Here is a 17,087-nt window from a genome sequence, read left to right on the forward strand (position 1 = left end):
TTTCAGGTGGCAAACAGATGAAAAATCAATCTTGTTTACGTTTAAACTGTTGTTTACCTGTGTGTGTGTGTGTGTGTGTGCAGTAAACACACAAAAAAGTTATTCTGACCTCCAGGTCTCTTTGACGCACAAAAGCATTATGGGAATATCAAACATTCACAGCCACTGAGTGTGTGTGTGTGTGTGTGTGTGCGTGCACGAGTGCATTTAGGGGGGTTTGCCTTCAAGCCTCAGCATGTGTGTGTGTGTGTTTTGTGTACATCTGGCAGTGAGCTGATAACGCTCCTATTAGAAATATTAATATACCCTGAACTCAGCAGAGACACACACACACACACACACACAGTGGAGTAAATCAATGAGCAGGCACAGCAGCGTGACTGACTGAGTAACATTGCGGTTGCCACGGCAATTCAAAATGTCAACGTGGTCAATTCAAATAAAGCTTATTAGCATTTAATTTTGTCGCCATTGAATGAATTAACACAACGTATATATTTGATGGTTACAATAATTAACACACATTTATTTCACAACAAACTAAGCAGTCCAAAACCTCTGTGTGTGTATGTGTGTGTGTTTGTGTGTGTGTGTGTTCACAAAGGGCATTACAGGAGATGACTGTTGTTCACACTGACAGCAAAGAGGCACTGCAACGTGCTTCGGAATAGATTGAACTTGTACCATTTATAAGAACATTAAACGACACACATGCAGGCGTGTGTGTGTGTGTTTGTGTGTGTGTGTGCGTGAGCTCGGAGGAGCTAGAGAATAACCCCCACAACCCCCCAACCCCCCGCCCTAAAAAACAAAGAGTTACAGTCGCCAATCTCGTGGTCGTAAAACACATGCAGAACTTCCATTTAAAAAGTGTCCATTTAAGAAGATTGATCACATGGGTCAATTGGCAATAGAGGAGCATGCTACATGCTACACAAACTAGCTACACGCGTTGTGTGTAAGGTGTCGGCAGCTACTTTAAAGACGACTCGTAAAGACAGGAAGCAGAAAAGTAGTGCTTTTTTGATTGCATCCATTGGTTGCAATTAGTCACACACACACATACAGGTATGAACGAGAAGAAAGGCGAGACCCCCCCCCTCCCCAATAAATCAGTTGAAGTAGGACAGTAAGCACGTCCACTCTGTGTGTCCTCGCTCACATTGTCTCTTACGTGATTGGCTGCCTGATTTAAGAGCGCTGCATTCTCATTCGTCAGCAGTGTAACCTCGGTGAGCATGTGACAAACGGCGTCTCTCGCTCTCTCGCCCCATACACACACACACACACACACACACACAATCACACCCGTACACACACTTAAGTGTGCAGCGGAGTGTGAAGTGTCCGTCCATAAGTCAGGGGAGAAAGTGTGGCAAGATAAGAAAAGCTGCAGATTGTCTTTGGTGCTGCATTCAAGTGCAAAGTCAAGACAACAAAAAAGCTTACACTGTGTCTGCTTTAAATCCCAGTAACACAAAAGCTTGTGTGTGTGTGTGTATGTATCATTAAATTACATTTTTAATAATGAAAAGTGATCATAAATGTATATTTGTGAGTAAAATAATAAATTATATAAATAAATAAATTGTGACAAAGGAAGGTACCTGAAGGGAACCAAGGCTCCCCCGCCGCTTTGTCCTGAGGGTCTCCTTGCTCCCAGTCCAAGTCGTCTTCTTTTGACTGGACCAGACTGCAGTCCGGACCGTGACCGAAAAGACACGCTGAAAAACAGATAGTAAGACCGTGTTTTAGAGCAAATTTATAAAAATAACTGTTAACATACTCCCGGTTTCCTCCCACATTCCAAAAACATGCTAGGTTAATTAGCGACTCCAAATTGTCCATAGGTATGAATGTGAGTGTGAATGGTTGTTTGTCTATATGTGCCCTGTGATTGGCTGGCTGGCGACCAGTCCAGGGTGTACCCCGCCTCTCGCCCAAAGACAGCTGGGATAGGCTCCAGCACCCCCCCCCCCCCATGACCCTTGTGAGGAAACAGCAGTAGAAAATGAATGAACTGTTAGCATATGCTAGCTATTTTTGGGAAGGGACATTTTAACCCATACTGTGAGGAGCAGTGGCGTGTGGCGCCCTGGGGTCTTAGGTCAGTGAAGCTGAACGTACATGTGTGCGGGCATCCCTGGAGGCAAGGTGCTTGCCCAGCAGTGACTGGGACGCTGCCAACCCTACGGTTACTGGACCACCAGCTCTACTTCCTGTGCCACCACGCGACCTTTGTTAGCAGTATGTCCAAATGCCCCTCACTTTGCATGTGGTTTCATCAAAAACAAAAAGAGTGTTTAAGAGCAGACAGGAAATGAAAGCAAGACCCCCCCCACCCCCCCCTTAGCTCTGGGAGGGACGTCCATGTCACATACCATTCCATGCTGCTACATGTGTGTTGGCAGAGTGATGACAGGGAGCAGAAACACACCCTGAGGACGCACATTTTGTTCTCTTTGTGTGTGTGTATGTGTGTGTGTGTGTGTGTGTGTAAAGGAGAGACATTTCATCATCATGGCCAGCCATTGATTGTTTTCAGTCAGCTGGTCAATAAACAGGTGACTGAAAATTTCTAACGCTCATGTTCGAGACTTGATGGAGGCGCTCTAATCGATGCACAATCAGCTTGATTTATTGATCGGACAAATATCGATCTGTAGCCACCGCGGTCACGTGACTTCTCCAATCGTCCTTTGATGTTATTTACTGTTCATTAAGTGCGGATGTCTTAAAAAAAAAAAACGAGTGTCTCCATGGTAACCATCGAAGGCCAGAATCTTAGGCCGCCACCCCTGATGAGGAAGTAAATTTGTTTTCAGATCTAACATCAACTTCACAAACATCGTACTGTCATGCAACATTACCTGTATCATGTCTAACACCGATATCATCAACTGTTTCGCACACAACATCACCTGTATCGTGTCTAACACCGATATCATCAACTGTTTCGCACACAACATCACCTGTATCATGTCTAACACCGATATCATCAACTCTTTCACACATAACATCCCCTATATCATGTCTAACACCGATATCATCAACTGTTTTGCACATATCACCCATATCATGTCTAACACTGATATCATTGACTGTGTCAGACATAATATCACCTGTATCATGTCTAACACCGATATCATTGACTGCTTCAGACATAATATCACCCGTATCATGTCTAACACGATATCATCAACTGTTTCACACATATCACCTGTATCATGTCTAACACCGATATCATCAACTGTTTTGTACATAACATCAACTGTATCATGTCTAACACCGATATCATCAACCGTTTCGCACATAACATCACTTGTATCATATCTAATACTGATATCATCAACTCTTTTGCACATATCACCTGTATCATTTCTAACACCGATATTAATAACTGTCTTGCACATATCACCTGTATCATGTCTATCACCAATATCATCAACTGTTTCACACATAACATCACCTGTATCATGTATAACACCAATATCATCAACCCTTTCCACACATGACATCACCTGTATCATGTCTAACACCGATATCATCAACCCTTTCATGCATAATATCACCTGTATCATGTCTAACACCGATATCATCAACCCTTTTATGCATAACATCACCTGTATCATGTCTAACACCAATATCATCAACCGTTTTGCACATAACATCACTTGTATCATATCTAACACTGATATTATCAGCTCTTTAACACATAACTTCACCTGTATCATGTATAGCACCAATATCATCAATTCTTTCACACATAACATCACCTGTATCATGTCTGGCACCGATATCACCTGTGTCATGTCTAAGACCGATATCATCAACCCTTTCACGCATGTCACCTGTATCATGTCTAACACCGATATCATCAACCCTTTCACGCATGTCACCTGTATCATGTCTAACACCGATATCATCAACCCTTTCATGCATAATATCACCTGCATCATGTCTAACACCAATATCATCAACTGTCTTGCACATATCACATGTATCATTTCTAACACCAATGTCATCAATTCTTTCACACATATCACCTGTATCATGTCTAACACCGATATTATCAACTGTCTCGCACATAACATCACCTGTATCATGTCTAACACCGATATCATCAACTAGTACACACTTAGCATCACCTGTATCATGTCCAACACCGATATCATCACCTGTTTCACACATAGCATCACCTGTATGTAAGATATGTGTAGGTGCAAACTGTAGGAATATCAGCACACGCATATATTAGTCTAACTTCACAGGCAATGCGTTTGTGTGTGTTGACTTTGTTCATGTGAAGTCTGCATGCAGGTGGTCATCTTGGACCTTTATGTTGCCATGGAGACCGATGTGCGCGTATCCAGAGGGGAAAAAAAAAAAACACACAAACAACACTCACTGTAGTGTGTCGACAACTAGTGGGCGGGATCACAGCAGACAAATCGATACATGAAAACAAAATGCCACCTGGAGCACTAAAACAGCACAGGATAAAAGGTCAGGGGGTCAAAGGTCACACACAGGCAGAAGACAGAAGGAGGCAAAGAAGGAAGCAGGAAGAGTTTGTTTCTGTGCGTCAAACTTCTCTTCAGGAAACGGACTTTTCCTTCCTGTCTTTGTCTGTCCATCTCTCTCTCACACACACACTCACACACACACACACACACTAATTAGCAGTGTGAAACCAGGCTTGTCTAATGTGTGTTATTATCCGGTGTCAGACAGTGTATGTGTGTGTCTGCTAATAGCCACTAGCCTCACAGTTATCCGTTAGCATGTTGTGCTAAAGCAAAACCCTGCTAGGTGATTGGACGAGACAGGACAGGCCGCCACATTGACACGACAGCTCCCAGCATGCCCTGGGGCACCTCGCTGTGTGTATGTATGTGTGTGTGTGTATATGTCACCAGTTAAATGCCACCACTGCTGTCTGTCATTGTGTGTCCACTGTCACCTCTAATCACACACACACACACACACACATAAGGAGGGCATACACAAACAATATGGCCGCAGTTTACTATGTGGAGGAATTGTGCACAAATGTATGGAAAAAGAGATGGTTGACATATTGAGAGCATATTGAGGTATAAATATAAAAAGAGGGTATGATTAGAGACAGCATGAAACCAAATGACTACACCCAACACACACACACACACACACCACACACTCCTCTCCTCTTTCAAACTATATTTGTGAGCATGAGCGGAGTATTTATTTATGTGCAGCAAAAGGAACTGGCTGCTAACAGCTTTAGCGTTAGCACAGCAAAGCTAACTTCCCTCAGGCTAAATATGAATAATGCAGCAGTCAACCAAGCGCCTTTGAGTATGTGTGTGTGTGTATGTGTGTATGTGTATGTGTGTGTGTGTGTGTGTGTGTGCCGCACTTCAGGCGTCTATATGACGCTATCACAATAATATGCTAATTACTAATAATTAGCCTGTAACACACACACAGATTATCTACCCCTCCTCATTTTCCTCTTCCTCCCTCTGGGCTGTAACTCCTCCTGGCGAGGAGAAGGAGGATGAGGAGGATGAGGAGGAGGGGGGTGTCTGAGGTGGGCGGGGGGTGCACAGCAGTGCAGGACACAACATGTCTGCAGATGAAAACACACTGCTGGGAAAAGTGGGGAGAGGGGGTTGGGGGGGTAAACTTGTAGCAAGTACAACATTCCTGAAAGTCTCAGCAGTAACACTTGAGCAACTATGACAACACGACAACAACAACACAACAAGTACTTACATTGACAAACGGCCAAGGAAAAGCCTCCAAATTGTATTGGAGGAAAATGTCATGGAAGTGATGAAAAACCTTTCAAGGGGGGCTAGCAGCGTAGCATCCATTGTCGTCGCTAATGGAGTATACAAGAAGCTTCTTTGGCTGCCACGCCGACTCCCATTTGTACACACTGGGTTCAAACTGGTTTCACTCTGGTCTCAACAATGGTTTCAATCTGGTTCCTTTGGTTCCCAGTCACAACTGGATTCATCCAAAATGTTAGACTCATTTCAAACTATTCTGAACTTGTTTTTTTAAACAGGTTTCAGTCGATTTCCACTCTGGTTTCAAATGCATGTGACACTGGTTTCAGAATTATTTCAATCTGGTTCCCAGTCACTTCCTAACTAGATTCATCCAAAATGTTAGACTCATTTCAAACTATTCTGAACTTGTTTTTTTAAACAGGTTTCAGTCGATTTCCACTCTGGTTTCAAATGCATGTGACACTGGTTTCAGAATTATTTCAATCTGGTTCCTTTGGTTCCCAGTCACTTCCTAACTAGATTCATCCAAAATGTTAGACTCATTTCAAACTATTCAGAACTTGTTTTTTTAAACAGGTTTCAGTCGATTTCCACTCTGGTTTCAAATGCATGTGACACTGGTTTCAGAATTATTTCAATCTGGTTTCTTTGGTTCCCAGTCACTTCCTAAATAGATTCATCCAAAATGTTAGACTAATTTCAAACTATTCAGAACTTGTTTTTTTAAACAGGTTTCAGTCGATTTCCACTCTGGTTTCAAATGCATGTGACACTGGTTTCAGAATTATTTCAATCTGGTTCCTTTGGTTCCCAGTCACTTCCTAAATAGATTCATCCAAAATGTTAGACTCATTTCAAACTATTCAGAACTTGTTTTTTTAAACAGGTTTCAGTCGATTTCCACTCTGGTTTCAAATGCATGTGACACTGGTTTCAGAATGATTTCAATCTGGTTTCTTTGGTTCCCAGTCACTTCCTAAATAGATTCATCCAAAATGTTAGACTCATTTCAAACTATTCTGAACTTGTTTTTTTAAACAGGTTTCAGTCGATTTCCACTCTGGCTTCAAATGCATGTGACACTGGTTTTCAGAATGATTTCAATCTGGTTTCTTTGGTTCCCAGTCACTTCCTAATTGGATTCATCCAAAATGTTAGACACATTTCAAACTAATCTGAACTTGTTTTTAAAGAGGTTTCAGTCGATTTCCACTCTGGTTTCAAATGCATGTTACACTGGTTTTCAGAATTATTCTAATCTGGTTCCAAGTCCTTTCCGATTTGGATTCATTCAAATTGTTAGACTCATTTCAAACTATTCAGAATTCTTTTGTTTGTTTGTTTTAAACAGGTTTCAGTGGATTTCCACTCTGGTTTTATATGCACTTTACACTGGTTTTCATATTGATTTCAATCTGGTTCCTTTGGTTCCCAGTCACTTCCTAATTGGATTCATCCAAAATGTTAGACACATTTCAAACTATTCTGAATTGTTTTGTTTGTTTGTTTTACACAGGTTTCAGTCGATTTCCACTCTGATTTCAAATGCATGTGACACTGGTTTTCAGAATGATTTCAATCTGGTTTCTTTGGTTCCCAGATACTTCCTAACTGGATTCATCCAAAATGTTAGACTCATTTCAGACTATTCTGAATTGTTTTGTTTGTTTGTTTTACACAGGTTTCAGTCGATTTCCGCTCTGGTTTCAAATGCATGCTACACTGGTTTTCTGAATTATTCTAATTTGGTTCCAAGTCACTTGCGAATTGGATTCATCCAAAATGTTAGACACATTTCAAACTATTCTGAATTGTATTGTTTGTTTTAAACAGGTTTCAGTCGATTTCCACTCTGTTTTCAAATGCACGTTACACTGGTTTTCAGAACGATTCCAATCTAGTTCCTTTGGTTCCCAGTCACTTCCTCACTTGTTTTCACTCGCAATTGGATACAGATTTTAAACTGGTTCTGCATTAGGGGAATGACTCCAATCTGATTCCTTTGGTTTCCAGTCTGTGTTTCTTCCTGTTTTGATTTGGATTTTTGTACTTTTTAAACTGGTTTCAGTCAGTTTTCACTCTGGTATCAATGATTGTTTTGGTTTCCAGACACTTCCTTACTATTATTTCTCACATTTTACACCCATTTCAACACAGTCCAGTACATTGGTTTGGTTTTATCCCAGGCTCTTCTCTTCTTTGTAATAGCGCACAGAATCCCCGACCTGTGTAGAATTATTAAATATAATAAAATATTAATAATTGTAATTAATTTTTAAATTTATAAATATTAATAATGATAAATAATTAAAAAATGATTTAATATTAATTAAATTATTTCAAATAAATAAATAGTATATACCAATAATAAATAATAAATAAAAAGTATTAAGCAACCCCATGAGCGTTCAATAATCTTCATCCTTAATGTTGGCAATGAGCACCAATATTATGGGATATAATAATGAAGTGTAAAAAGTTAAATGTTATTCAGGCATATCGTGTATTCTTCCACTCGGCATGAGGCACACGCTGGATTCTTCTTCTTCTGTACACCGCACATATTCACGCTGGAACTAATTCCGACGAGTCTTGTGTTTACAGACCAAAATTACGTTTTTAATGAATTTAGGGGAGCGTGTGCGGAACCATAAAACGTAACACCCGATAAACTTACTCCTCTTCGGTTCTCATTCTTAAATTCCCAACATTGCGACTAAACATGCGGCGCCATGTAATCACATGATCTACGTCGCCATGGTTACCACACAGACAGTTATGAGCAGGGTCACTTTTAATTCAAAATGAAAGTAATCCTGAATTAACCCCCCCTCACACACACACACACACACAGTGCAGAGCAGAGGGGGATTAGACGATATCATAAAGGCAAAAAGATGTCAGATTAAAGATAAGAAGGCAGGCGAGGAATGAAAAGAAAATCTTCAATTCTATTAATCCCTGACGCGCACGCTCACAAGCACGGCGCCGACCTGACTGCGTGGACACCCCCCCGTGAAAATGAAAGTCATATTTATTCGTTATTGAAATGACCACTTCCACACTGATTGATTGAGTGCTTGTTACAACAAATCATACAGTGAACGTTTGTTTTGCTGAAAATGGACCAAACAATCCAAATCACCCCCTCTGTCGTCCCTCCCTCGGTCCCGACATAGAGAAGGTCACCTCCAAGAGGGACGACATTCATTCTGACGGTGGACGGAAAGGTCTTCACCCACAGGACACACACCCACGGCTTTCACGCTGACATCAATGAAACACACACACAGTGAGGACATTTAGACAAAGTGTGGACAAACAGCCGCAATATAGCCCGATACTTCGTTCAACAATACTGTATCCATATTAGAAAGTATGATATTGATATTTTTAGGCATTTATAATACACTGTATATGGTATTTATTCAAGTACAGACACGGCAAAGGTTCATTTCTGATTTTAATTTAAAACACGAGTGAAACGTCCTCACACATTTTGTGGACACATTTTGGATTTCTACACAAAAGTAGGGTGTGCAGAAATTGACAAAACTTTATTCAAAAAAACACACTGCTAACTGTTACATTTTGTTTTCATTTTGAAAAAGAAATTCCTGTTTTTTTATACTTTTATTTGGGAAAACATTCTTGTTATGTTAGCTTTTAGTTTGAAAACATTTTTTTAAATTAATAATAATTAATTAATAATATTACATCCAGCTTTTATTTTGAAAAACAGTGTTGGATTAACTTTTATTCTGAAAAAAACATTATTGCCTTTATTTTGAAAACACTCCCGTTATATTACACTTTTATTTTGAAAAAATATTCTTGTTACGTTTGCTTTTATTTTGGAAAACACACCCGTTATCGTTATTATTTTTGAATTAATATTTCATCCATTTTTATTTTGAAAACTATTCCTTACACATACGCTTTTATTTTGGAAAAAACACTCCTGGTACATTTTGGGAAAAAAAGACTAACTCCCATTATATTACACTTTTATTTTGGTTCCTTTGGTTCCCAGTCACTTCCAAATTGGATTCATTCAAAATGTTAGACACATTTCAAAATATTATGAATTGTTTTGTTTGTTTGTTTTAAACAGGTTTCAGTCGATTTCCACTCTGGTTTCAAATGCACGCTACACTATTTTTCAGAATGATTCTAATACACATGATCTTGCCAATACACACCCCTACTAAGGTAACCAGTCAGACATAAAGCGAGGACAAAAATCACAGGGGGACGATATTTTGAAACACGGGAGATCATTTAGAAATGCAATGAAGACAAAAGAGGGACGTTTCAACACACAGTGAGGACACTTTAGTCATACAACTAAGTCCTTATGACACACCGAGGACATTCGGGCACAGTCAGACATAGGGAGGACACATGGTAAAGACATTTATGAGAACACCTGCACACACACACACACACGGTAAAGCCATTCAGACATAGTGAGCACATTTAAAACACACATCAAGGACATTTACACATTCAGTGAGAACATTTAAAAACACACAACGAGGACATTTAGACACACAATGGGGACATTGAGACACAGCGAGGACATTTGGATATACAGTAAGGACATTCAGATACAGAGTGAGGATATATGATGAGAAAGAATGTGAAGTAAAGGGACTGGGAAAGTGTGTGTGTGTGTGTGTGTGTCGCCTGGAGCTCCCCCGTGGGGTTCTACTAATGCAAACTTGCTGCGAGTCAGACCTGAGGGGCACTTAGACGCCCGGCGCCCCCCCCCCCCACCTCACCTGTATTCGTGTGTCACACACACACACACACACAATATGATGACGATGATGTCACGTGTGTAACACTTTCACCTTTGATGACCTTTTATGTTCAATGCAAAAGTACACACACACACACACACACACACTATTGTCCTAATTTTGGTTAGCTAAAAGCTTCTGGCAGTGTGTGTACGTGTGTGTGTGCACGTGTGTACCCCGTTAGCCGGCAGCATTTTTCCAATAATTAGCATAATTATCATAATAGGAATCTCGGTAATCATATTATATTTCATATATGTTCATTCTAGGGCGGCACGGTGGTCGAGTGGTTAGCGCGCAGACATCACAGCTAGGAGACCAGGGTTCAATTCCACCCTCAGCCATCTCTGTGTGTAGTTTGCATGTTCTCCAACGTGCATGCGTGGGTTTTTTCCGGGTACTCCGGTTTCCTCCCACATTCCAAAAACATGCTAGGTTAATTAGCGACTACAAATTGTCAATAGGTATGAATGTGAGTGTGAATGGTTGTTTGTCTATATGTGCCCTGTGATTGTATATAACAATATAGTGTATAAAAATATTATATATAACAATATAACAGTCACTAAAGTCATCATACAGCAACTTCACACTCAAATATACAAACATGTACCAAAATGAATATAAAAAAACAACTCCTTAAAAGGACTCCAAATTGTCCATAGGTATGAATGTGAGTGTGAATGGTTGTTTGTCTATATGTGCCTTGTGATTGGCTGGCCACCAGTCCAGGGTGTACCCCGCCTCTCGCCCAAAGACAGCTGGGATAGGCTCCCTCCCACATTCAAAAAACATGCTAGGTTAATTAGCGACTTCAAATTGTCCATAGGTATGAATGTGAGTGTGAATGGTTGTTTGTCTACATATATGTGCCCTGTGATTGGCTGGCCACCAGCCTCTCACTCAAAAACAGCTGGGATAGGCTCCAGCAAAAAAAAAGCGGTAGAAAATGAATGAATATGTTCATTCTGCATGCGTTCCTGCGCGTTGGAAAAAAGAGGGACAAGAAAAGGGTCAAAGGTCACCAGGCCTTCAAACTCTGCTGAAGTCTTAACAAGTAAACAAGAAGCATCAAACCTGCTGAACACACAACATGCAGATTATACTGACAACACACACACACTAATCCACATCTCATTAGTTCTGTCTCTCTCATACACACGCACACACACACACAAACACACACACACACACACATATAGATAGATGCGTATCTTCAAACAATAATCCTTTGAATATGATCTGGGATTTGGGCCACAACACTAATCAGACTGACATCTCAAAACAGGGATTAAAACACACACACACACACACACACGTGTAATCTTTTGAAGACATGCTGACTGTTTTAATAATCTCATGTCAAAAAAAATGATTTGCTTACAGCCTGTTGTCATGGAGACATAGCGTGAGGACATATAGACACGAAACGGGGACACTTGGACATTCAGGTGCAATGCAAGTCGTTTCTGATTGGGCAGCAACAGTAAGGAGGAGGAGCTTCTAACATTGATGATGTAGCGGTTCACATAGTGTGATTGACACATGTGATGTTTACAAATAAGGGTCACTTCCTGTTTGGAAACACACAGCAAGTTGTCTTCCTAACTCCACTTACAAGCAACAAGGGGCGGAGCTTATTCAACTGCAGTAACATGCAGCAAGTGCCTTCAAGACACACACACACACACTTCGCAGCTTCCATCTCATCTCCCACGTTAAACAAAAGGAGCGTAAATCCGACCTCCTAATCCTCGCTGGTGTTGCGCACGCCGCGTCTCCAGGCGGCTATGTTAATCCCGCGGGCCCGCACTCGCTAGCTCAGTGTCGCCAAGGCCGCCCCGCCATTGTGCCAATGAAGGCTTGTTAAGACTTTGTGTTGATGTGTTTTTAATGCAATGCAACGCCACACTAAGCACGGAACGCCACGGAAAAAAAAAAAAAAGAAGAGAGTGGTACTTCTCCGCCAAAATCACTTCAAAAGTGCACCATCGTTTTCTTTTAAATGTAGTTAACATCAGATACACACACATATACACGCACACACACACATAGAGTGTGAGCTTCATTAAAATCCTGACGAGACAAAACAAAGAGCTGACCTGACTGCACCTGCACACACACACACACACACACACACACACACACACACACACACACACACACACACACACACACATGCACTCAAGGAGAAAAGGTAAAGTCCTGAATCAGCGACAGCCCGAACCTGGACACATCAGGTCACAAGGGAGTGTATACGTGTGTGTGTGTGTGTGTATGTGTGTGTGTGTGTGTGTGTGCTGTATATTAAAGAATCGTGCTGCAGACTCAAATCGCACACCACTAAAAGAAGCCATCTTGCATGTCACATGACTTTGTTGTGTAGTGGTCTTCATCACATCAAGGAGCCACTTGGGCGGGATTAGCCTAGCTTAGCACAAATGGACAGTAGCCAAGCGTGGAGGACATTAGTCTTGCTTAGCATAAAAAACATGGAGGACGTTTCCCTTCACCTGAGCACAAACTCAAAAACACAGAGGACATTGTACAAACCATTGTATGCATTGCGGGCACCAGTATCATTCAAGCATGAATATATTGAGTTCTTAATCATAAAAGAAGCTTAGTAGTAGGGTAGTGGCTAGGCTAATGTGCTCCATTTGTGATGTCCTCCGTGTTTTACGCTATGCTAAGCTATGCTAAGCTATGCTAATGTCATACCCTCTATGATTTGATGAATATCCTCAATGCTAAGCTAGGCTAATGCCCTCCATGTAGTGTATTAAGCTTTAGTGGTGGGAAAAACTGTTGGTTGCAGTGAATCGGATCATTCTGGTTCATTCAGTAAAAAGATTCGTTCATTTCGGTCAATTGGTCGTTAGCCTGTGTTCTCCCCCTGTGTATAGAATTGTTCAGCTGTGTCGAGTCAGTCCGTTCACTCATGTTCACGTTGCGCTGTTGAGTCGGAACAAATAACATGTGATGACTCGTGGTGTGTCGGTCATGAACGAACGAGTCAAAAGACCTAGTTCTTTTTTTGTGAACGGAATGAACAAGGTCACCGACGGTGTTGGTCAATTGCTGACTGAAAGACTGAGGCCGAGAGATTGACCGACACACTCGGTGACCTTGTTCATTCCGTTCACAAAAACAAACTCATTCTTTTGACCCGTTCGTTCATAACCGACACACCACTAGTCATCACGTGTTGTTGCGCTGTTGAGTCGGAACGAACGTAAACATAAGTGAACGGACTGATTCGACACAGCTGAACGGGTCTATGCACAGGTGTAGATCACAGGCTAATTGACCGAAATGAACGGATCTTTTTACTGAATGAATCAAAATGATCCGGTTCACTGAAACAAACAGTTTTTCCCACCACTAAAGCTTAATACACTACATGGAGGGCATTAGCCTAGCTTAGTATTGAAGATTTTCGTCAAATCATAGCGGGTATGACATTAGCATAGCTTAGCATAGCATAGCGCAAAACAAGAAGGACACCACCCTTGCTTTTCACAACAAATAGAGCACATTAGCCTAGCCTTTGCTTAGACAGCTGCATCCCAAAACCAAGCAGACGATATCATTAGTATCGCTACATCAACACAATTATTAGAGCATGGCGGCCATCTTGGACTATGGACACTTTCATTTCATTCTCGGCTGCTTCCCTCTCGCAAACGTATAAATAAACACACTACGACACACACACAGCTTCATTTATTGTCAAATGCCAACTAAACCCTAATTAATTGATTGAAGTTATAATTGCTTGTTTTGCAACTTGATTGACGTGTTGGCAACGTCAATTGACAAGTGCCGAGACCTGCCCTGACAATTTAGACTTCCATTTTGGTGACCTTTGACCGCTAAAAGTGCTTCAAGAAAACCATACTACTTGTAATTGACTTAATTGATGTAATTAATCTATGAGTGACTTTTGGGGCAGGACGGTGAAAAGAAGAGGAGGAAGAGAAAAGAGAGGAGGAAAGGAAGGGAGGAGATTTTCCTGATGGAAACTTGGATACCGTCACTTAGACACACACGAACATGAATGTAGCGTTGACACCCCTCCTCTCCAAAATCCTAAACCATGGCGACCTACCCCGCCAGACCGGGTTCCTGGAGGACCGGCTGCTAGTTCTGTGGTGGTGTTCTTACCTTTGAGGGCGGCCGTCATGTGTAGGGAGAGGAGCAGTAAAGTTGAAGCGTCCATGTTCTTCTCTTTCCTCTTCGGTTCTGTTCGGTCCGCAGCTGGAGGGGAAAAGTAGCGATCAACTCCTCCCGCACTTTTTTCCCCCCTTTTTAACTCCTCTTCTTCTTCTTCTTTTTGTTTGTCCTCTCTTCTTCGAGCTTTTCTTCTTCTTTTTCTTCTCGTCTTCTCCTGTCCGACGCGCCGTCACTCATAGGCGCGTTCACGCTCTCCCTCACGTGCACGAATTTGTGGGTCTTTGCTCTCCTCTTTCTTTTTCCTGCCTATTGGGAGGGGGGCAAAAGCTGTGACGTCACGGGTGGGGGGGTGAGAGACCTGGTGGTGGTGGGTGGAGGGGGCGTTATAGGGGGGGGGGGCGAATGAGAAATGATGAGAATGACCAAAGAAAATCATCATCTGGACATGTCTTTTTCCACATTAAGCTTTTATTTTGGAAAATGTTTCCCTTCCATTATCTTGAATAGTCTTTAATAGACGTTCCTATTTCCTTTACATTTGCTTTCATTTAAAAATACAGTATTTCTTATTTCTGTTCAGTCTAGCCTTTATTTTGAAACACAGATTTCTGTTACATCCAGCCTTTTCTGGCAAAACATTATGTTACATCCAGCTTTTATTATGGAAACAATTCCTGTTAAATTAACCTTTATTCTGAAAAAAACACACTGCTAACTGTTATATTTTGCTTTCATTTTGAAAAAGAAATTCCTGTTATTTCTGCCTTTATTTTGAAAACAAAATTCCTGTTATATTATACTTTTATTTTGGAAAACATTCTTGTTACGGTTGCTTTTATTTTTGAAAACACTTCTCTTACCTTTATCTTTTTTTAGTTGGGAATTATTAATATTACATCCAGCGTTTATTTTGAAAACAGTGTTGGATTAACTTTTATTCTGAAAAAAACATTCTTGCCTTTATTTTTTAAACACTCCCGTTATATTACACTTTTATTTTGAAAAAAAAAACATTCTTGTTATGTTTGCTTTTATTTTGGAAAACACACCCGTTATCTTTATCTTTATTATTTTGAATTAATATTTAATCTAGCTTTTATTTTGGAAACAATTCCTCATACATATATACGCTTTTATTTTGGAAAAAACCCTTCTGGTACATTTTGCTTTTATTTTGGAAAAAAAAGACTCCTGCTACAGTTTACTTTTATTTTGGAAAACATTCCTGTTATAGTTGGCTTTTATTTTGGAAGGTTACATTGCTTCAGTCGTCTTTTATATTGAAATGCCCAGTTGCACTTTTGTAATGTTGCCAATTAATTAATTAACATTCATTAGTCATGTGATGACGATAGATAGATAGATAGATAGATAGATAGATAGATAGATAGATAGATAGATAGATAGATAGATAGATAGATAGATAGATAGATAGATAGATAGATAGATAGATAGATAGATAGATAGATAGATAGATAGATAGATAGATAGATAGATAGATAGATAGATAGATAGATAGATAGATAGATAGATAGATAGATAGATAGATAGATAGATAGATAGATAGATAGATAGATAGATAGATAGATAGATAGATAGATATTGAGTGCTTTCATGTAGAGTGGAGCCTACAGATGGGTCACATGACTTCCATCAATGCACCTCTGTGTGTTTGACAAAGTCCTCATTGAGTTCCCCATTTGCTGCTCGGCAACGCCCCCTGCTGGACATCCAACCGGATATAAACTAGAATGACATTGAAAGTGGCATTTATCTGTCACATGTACAAAATTATGGATTAAAATCCAATAGATCACTTCTACTCTCTTTCTGACGAGCACCTGCAGCTGTCAGTCCAAATGCGGCCCTCCCCCCCTCACTGACTCAGCCAATCACATGTCGTGTTGTCTAACGCATTCATGAATCATTGCTGTGTTGCTATTCAATCAAGCTGCTGAATGATACGGTGTCGCCATCTGCTGGCTAAACTTACATATTGCAGCAGTGAATGTGAAATCTTAGTAGTGCTTCTCGTTTTATGTCTGACCTGTATGAATACATTTAGCGTGAGGACTTAAAAAAAACAGGAAGTACATAAACCACAGAGAACTGGACTCACTGACCACAGGACTACAAGATCAGTGGGCCGCTGTACCACATGACTAAACCACTTTACCTCAGCGTCACTGACCACTCACACCACTGGACCACCAGACATCCTGAATGGATACGGACGCCACTGTACCATATACTCCACTTATCCACTGGACAGACTAGTGAATGACGATACCAGTGGAATCGAACCAAAGGACCTCTGCATCAA

At 40.7% G+C, this 17,087-nt stretch overlaps 1 protein-coding gene across 3 annotated transcripts in view; it reads right to left on the reverse strand.

Annotated features, from left to right (window-relative positions):
- The window catches only part of LOC131108577 (receptor-type tyrosine-protein phosphatase mu-like), a 44,966-nt gene extending 29,481 nt beyond the window's left edge, over positions 1-15,485 (reverse strand). Inside the window, exons 1-2 of one of the 3 annotated variants that reach the window (XM_058059632.2) lie at positions 14,756-15,485; positions 1,608-1,724 (exon numbers count right to left, since the gene is read on the reverse strand). In XM_058059632.2, coding sequence (XP_057915615.2) covers positions 1,608-1,724; positions 14,756-14,810 — 172 coding nt within the window. In that variant the 5' untranslated portion in view covers positions 14,811-15,485. The remainder of the gene's footprint in view (positions 1-1,607; positions 1,725-14,755) is intronic. The other 2 variants (XM_078792320.1, XM_058059636.2) reach the window with 2 other exon arrangements.
- Between the last annotated feature and the right edge of the window lie 1,602 nt (positions 15,486-17,087).

This window comes from Doryrhamphus excisus, linkage group LG7, assembly GCF_037039965.1.
Source record: "Doryrhamphus excisus strain RoL-2023G ecotype Guam linkage group LG7, RoL_Dexc_Guam_v1.1, whole genome shotgun sequence".
Taxonomy (NCBI): domain Eukaryota; kingdom Metazoa; phylum Chordata; class Actinopteri; order Syngnathiformes; family Syngnathidae; genus Doryrhamphus; species Doryrhamphus excisus.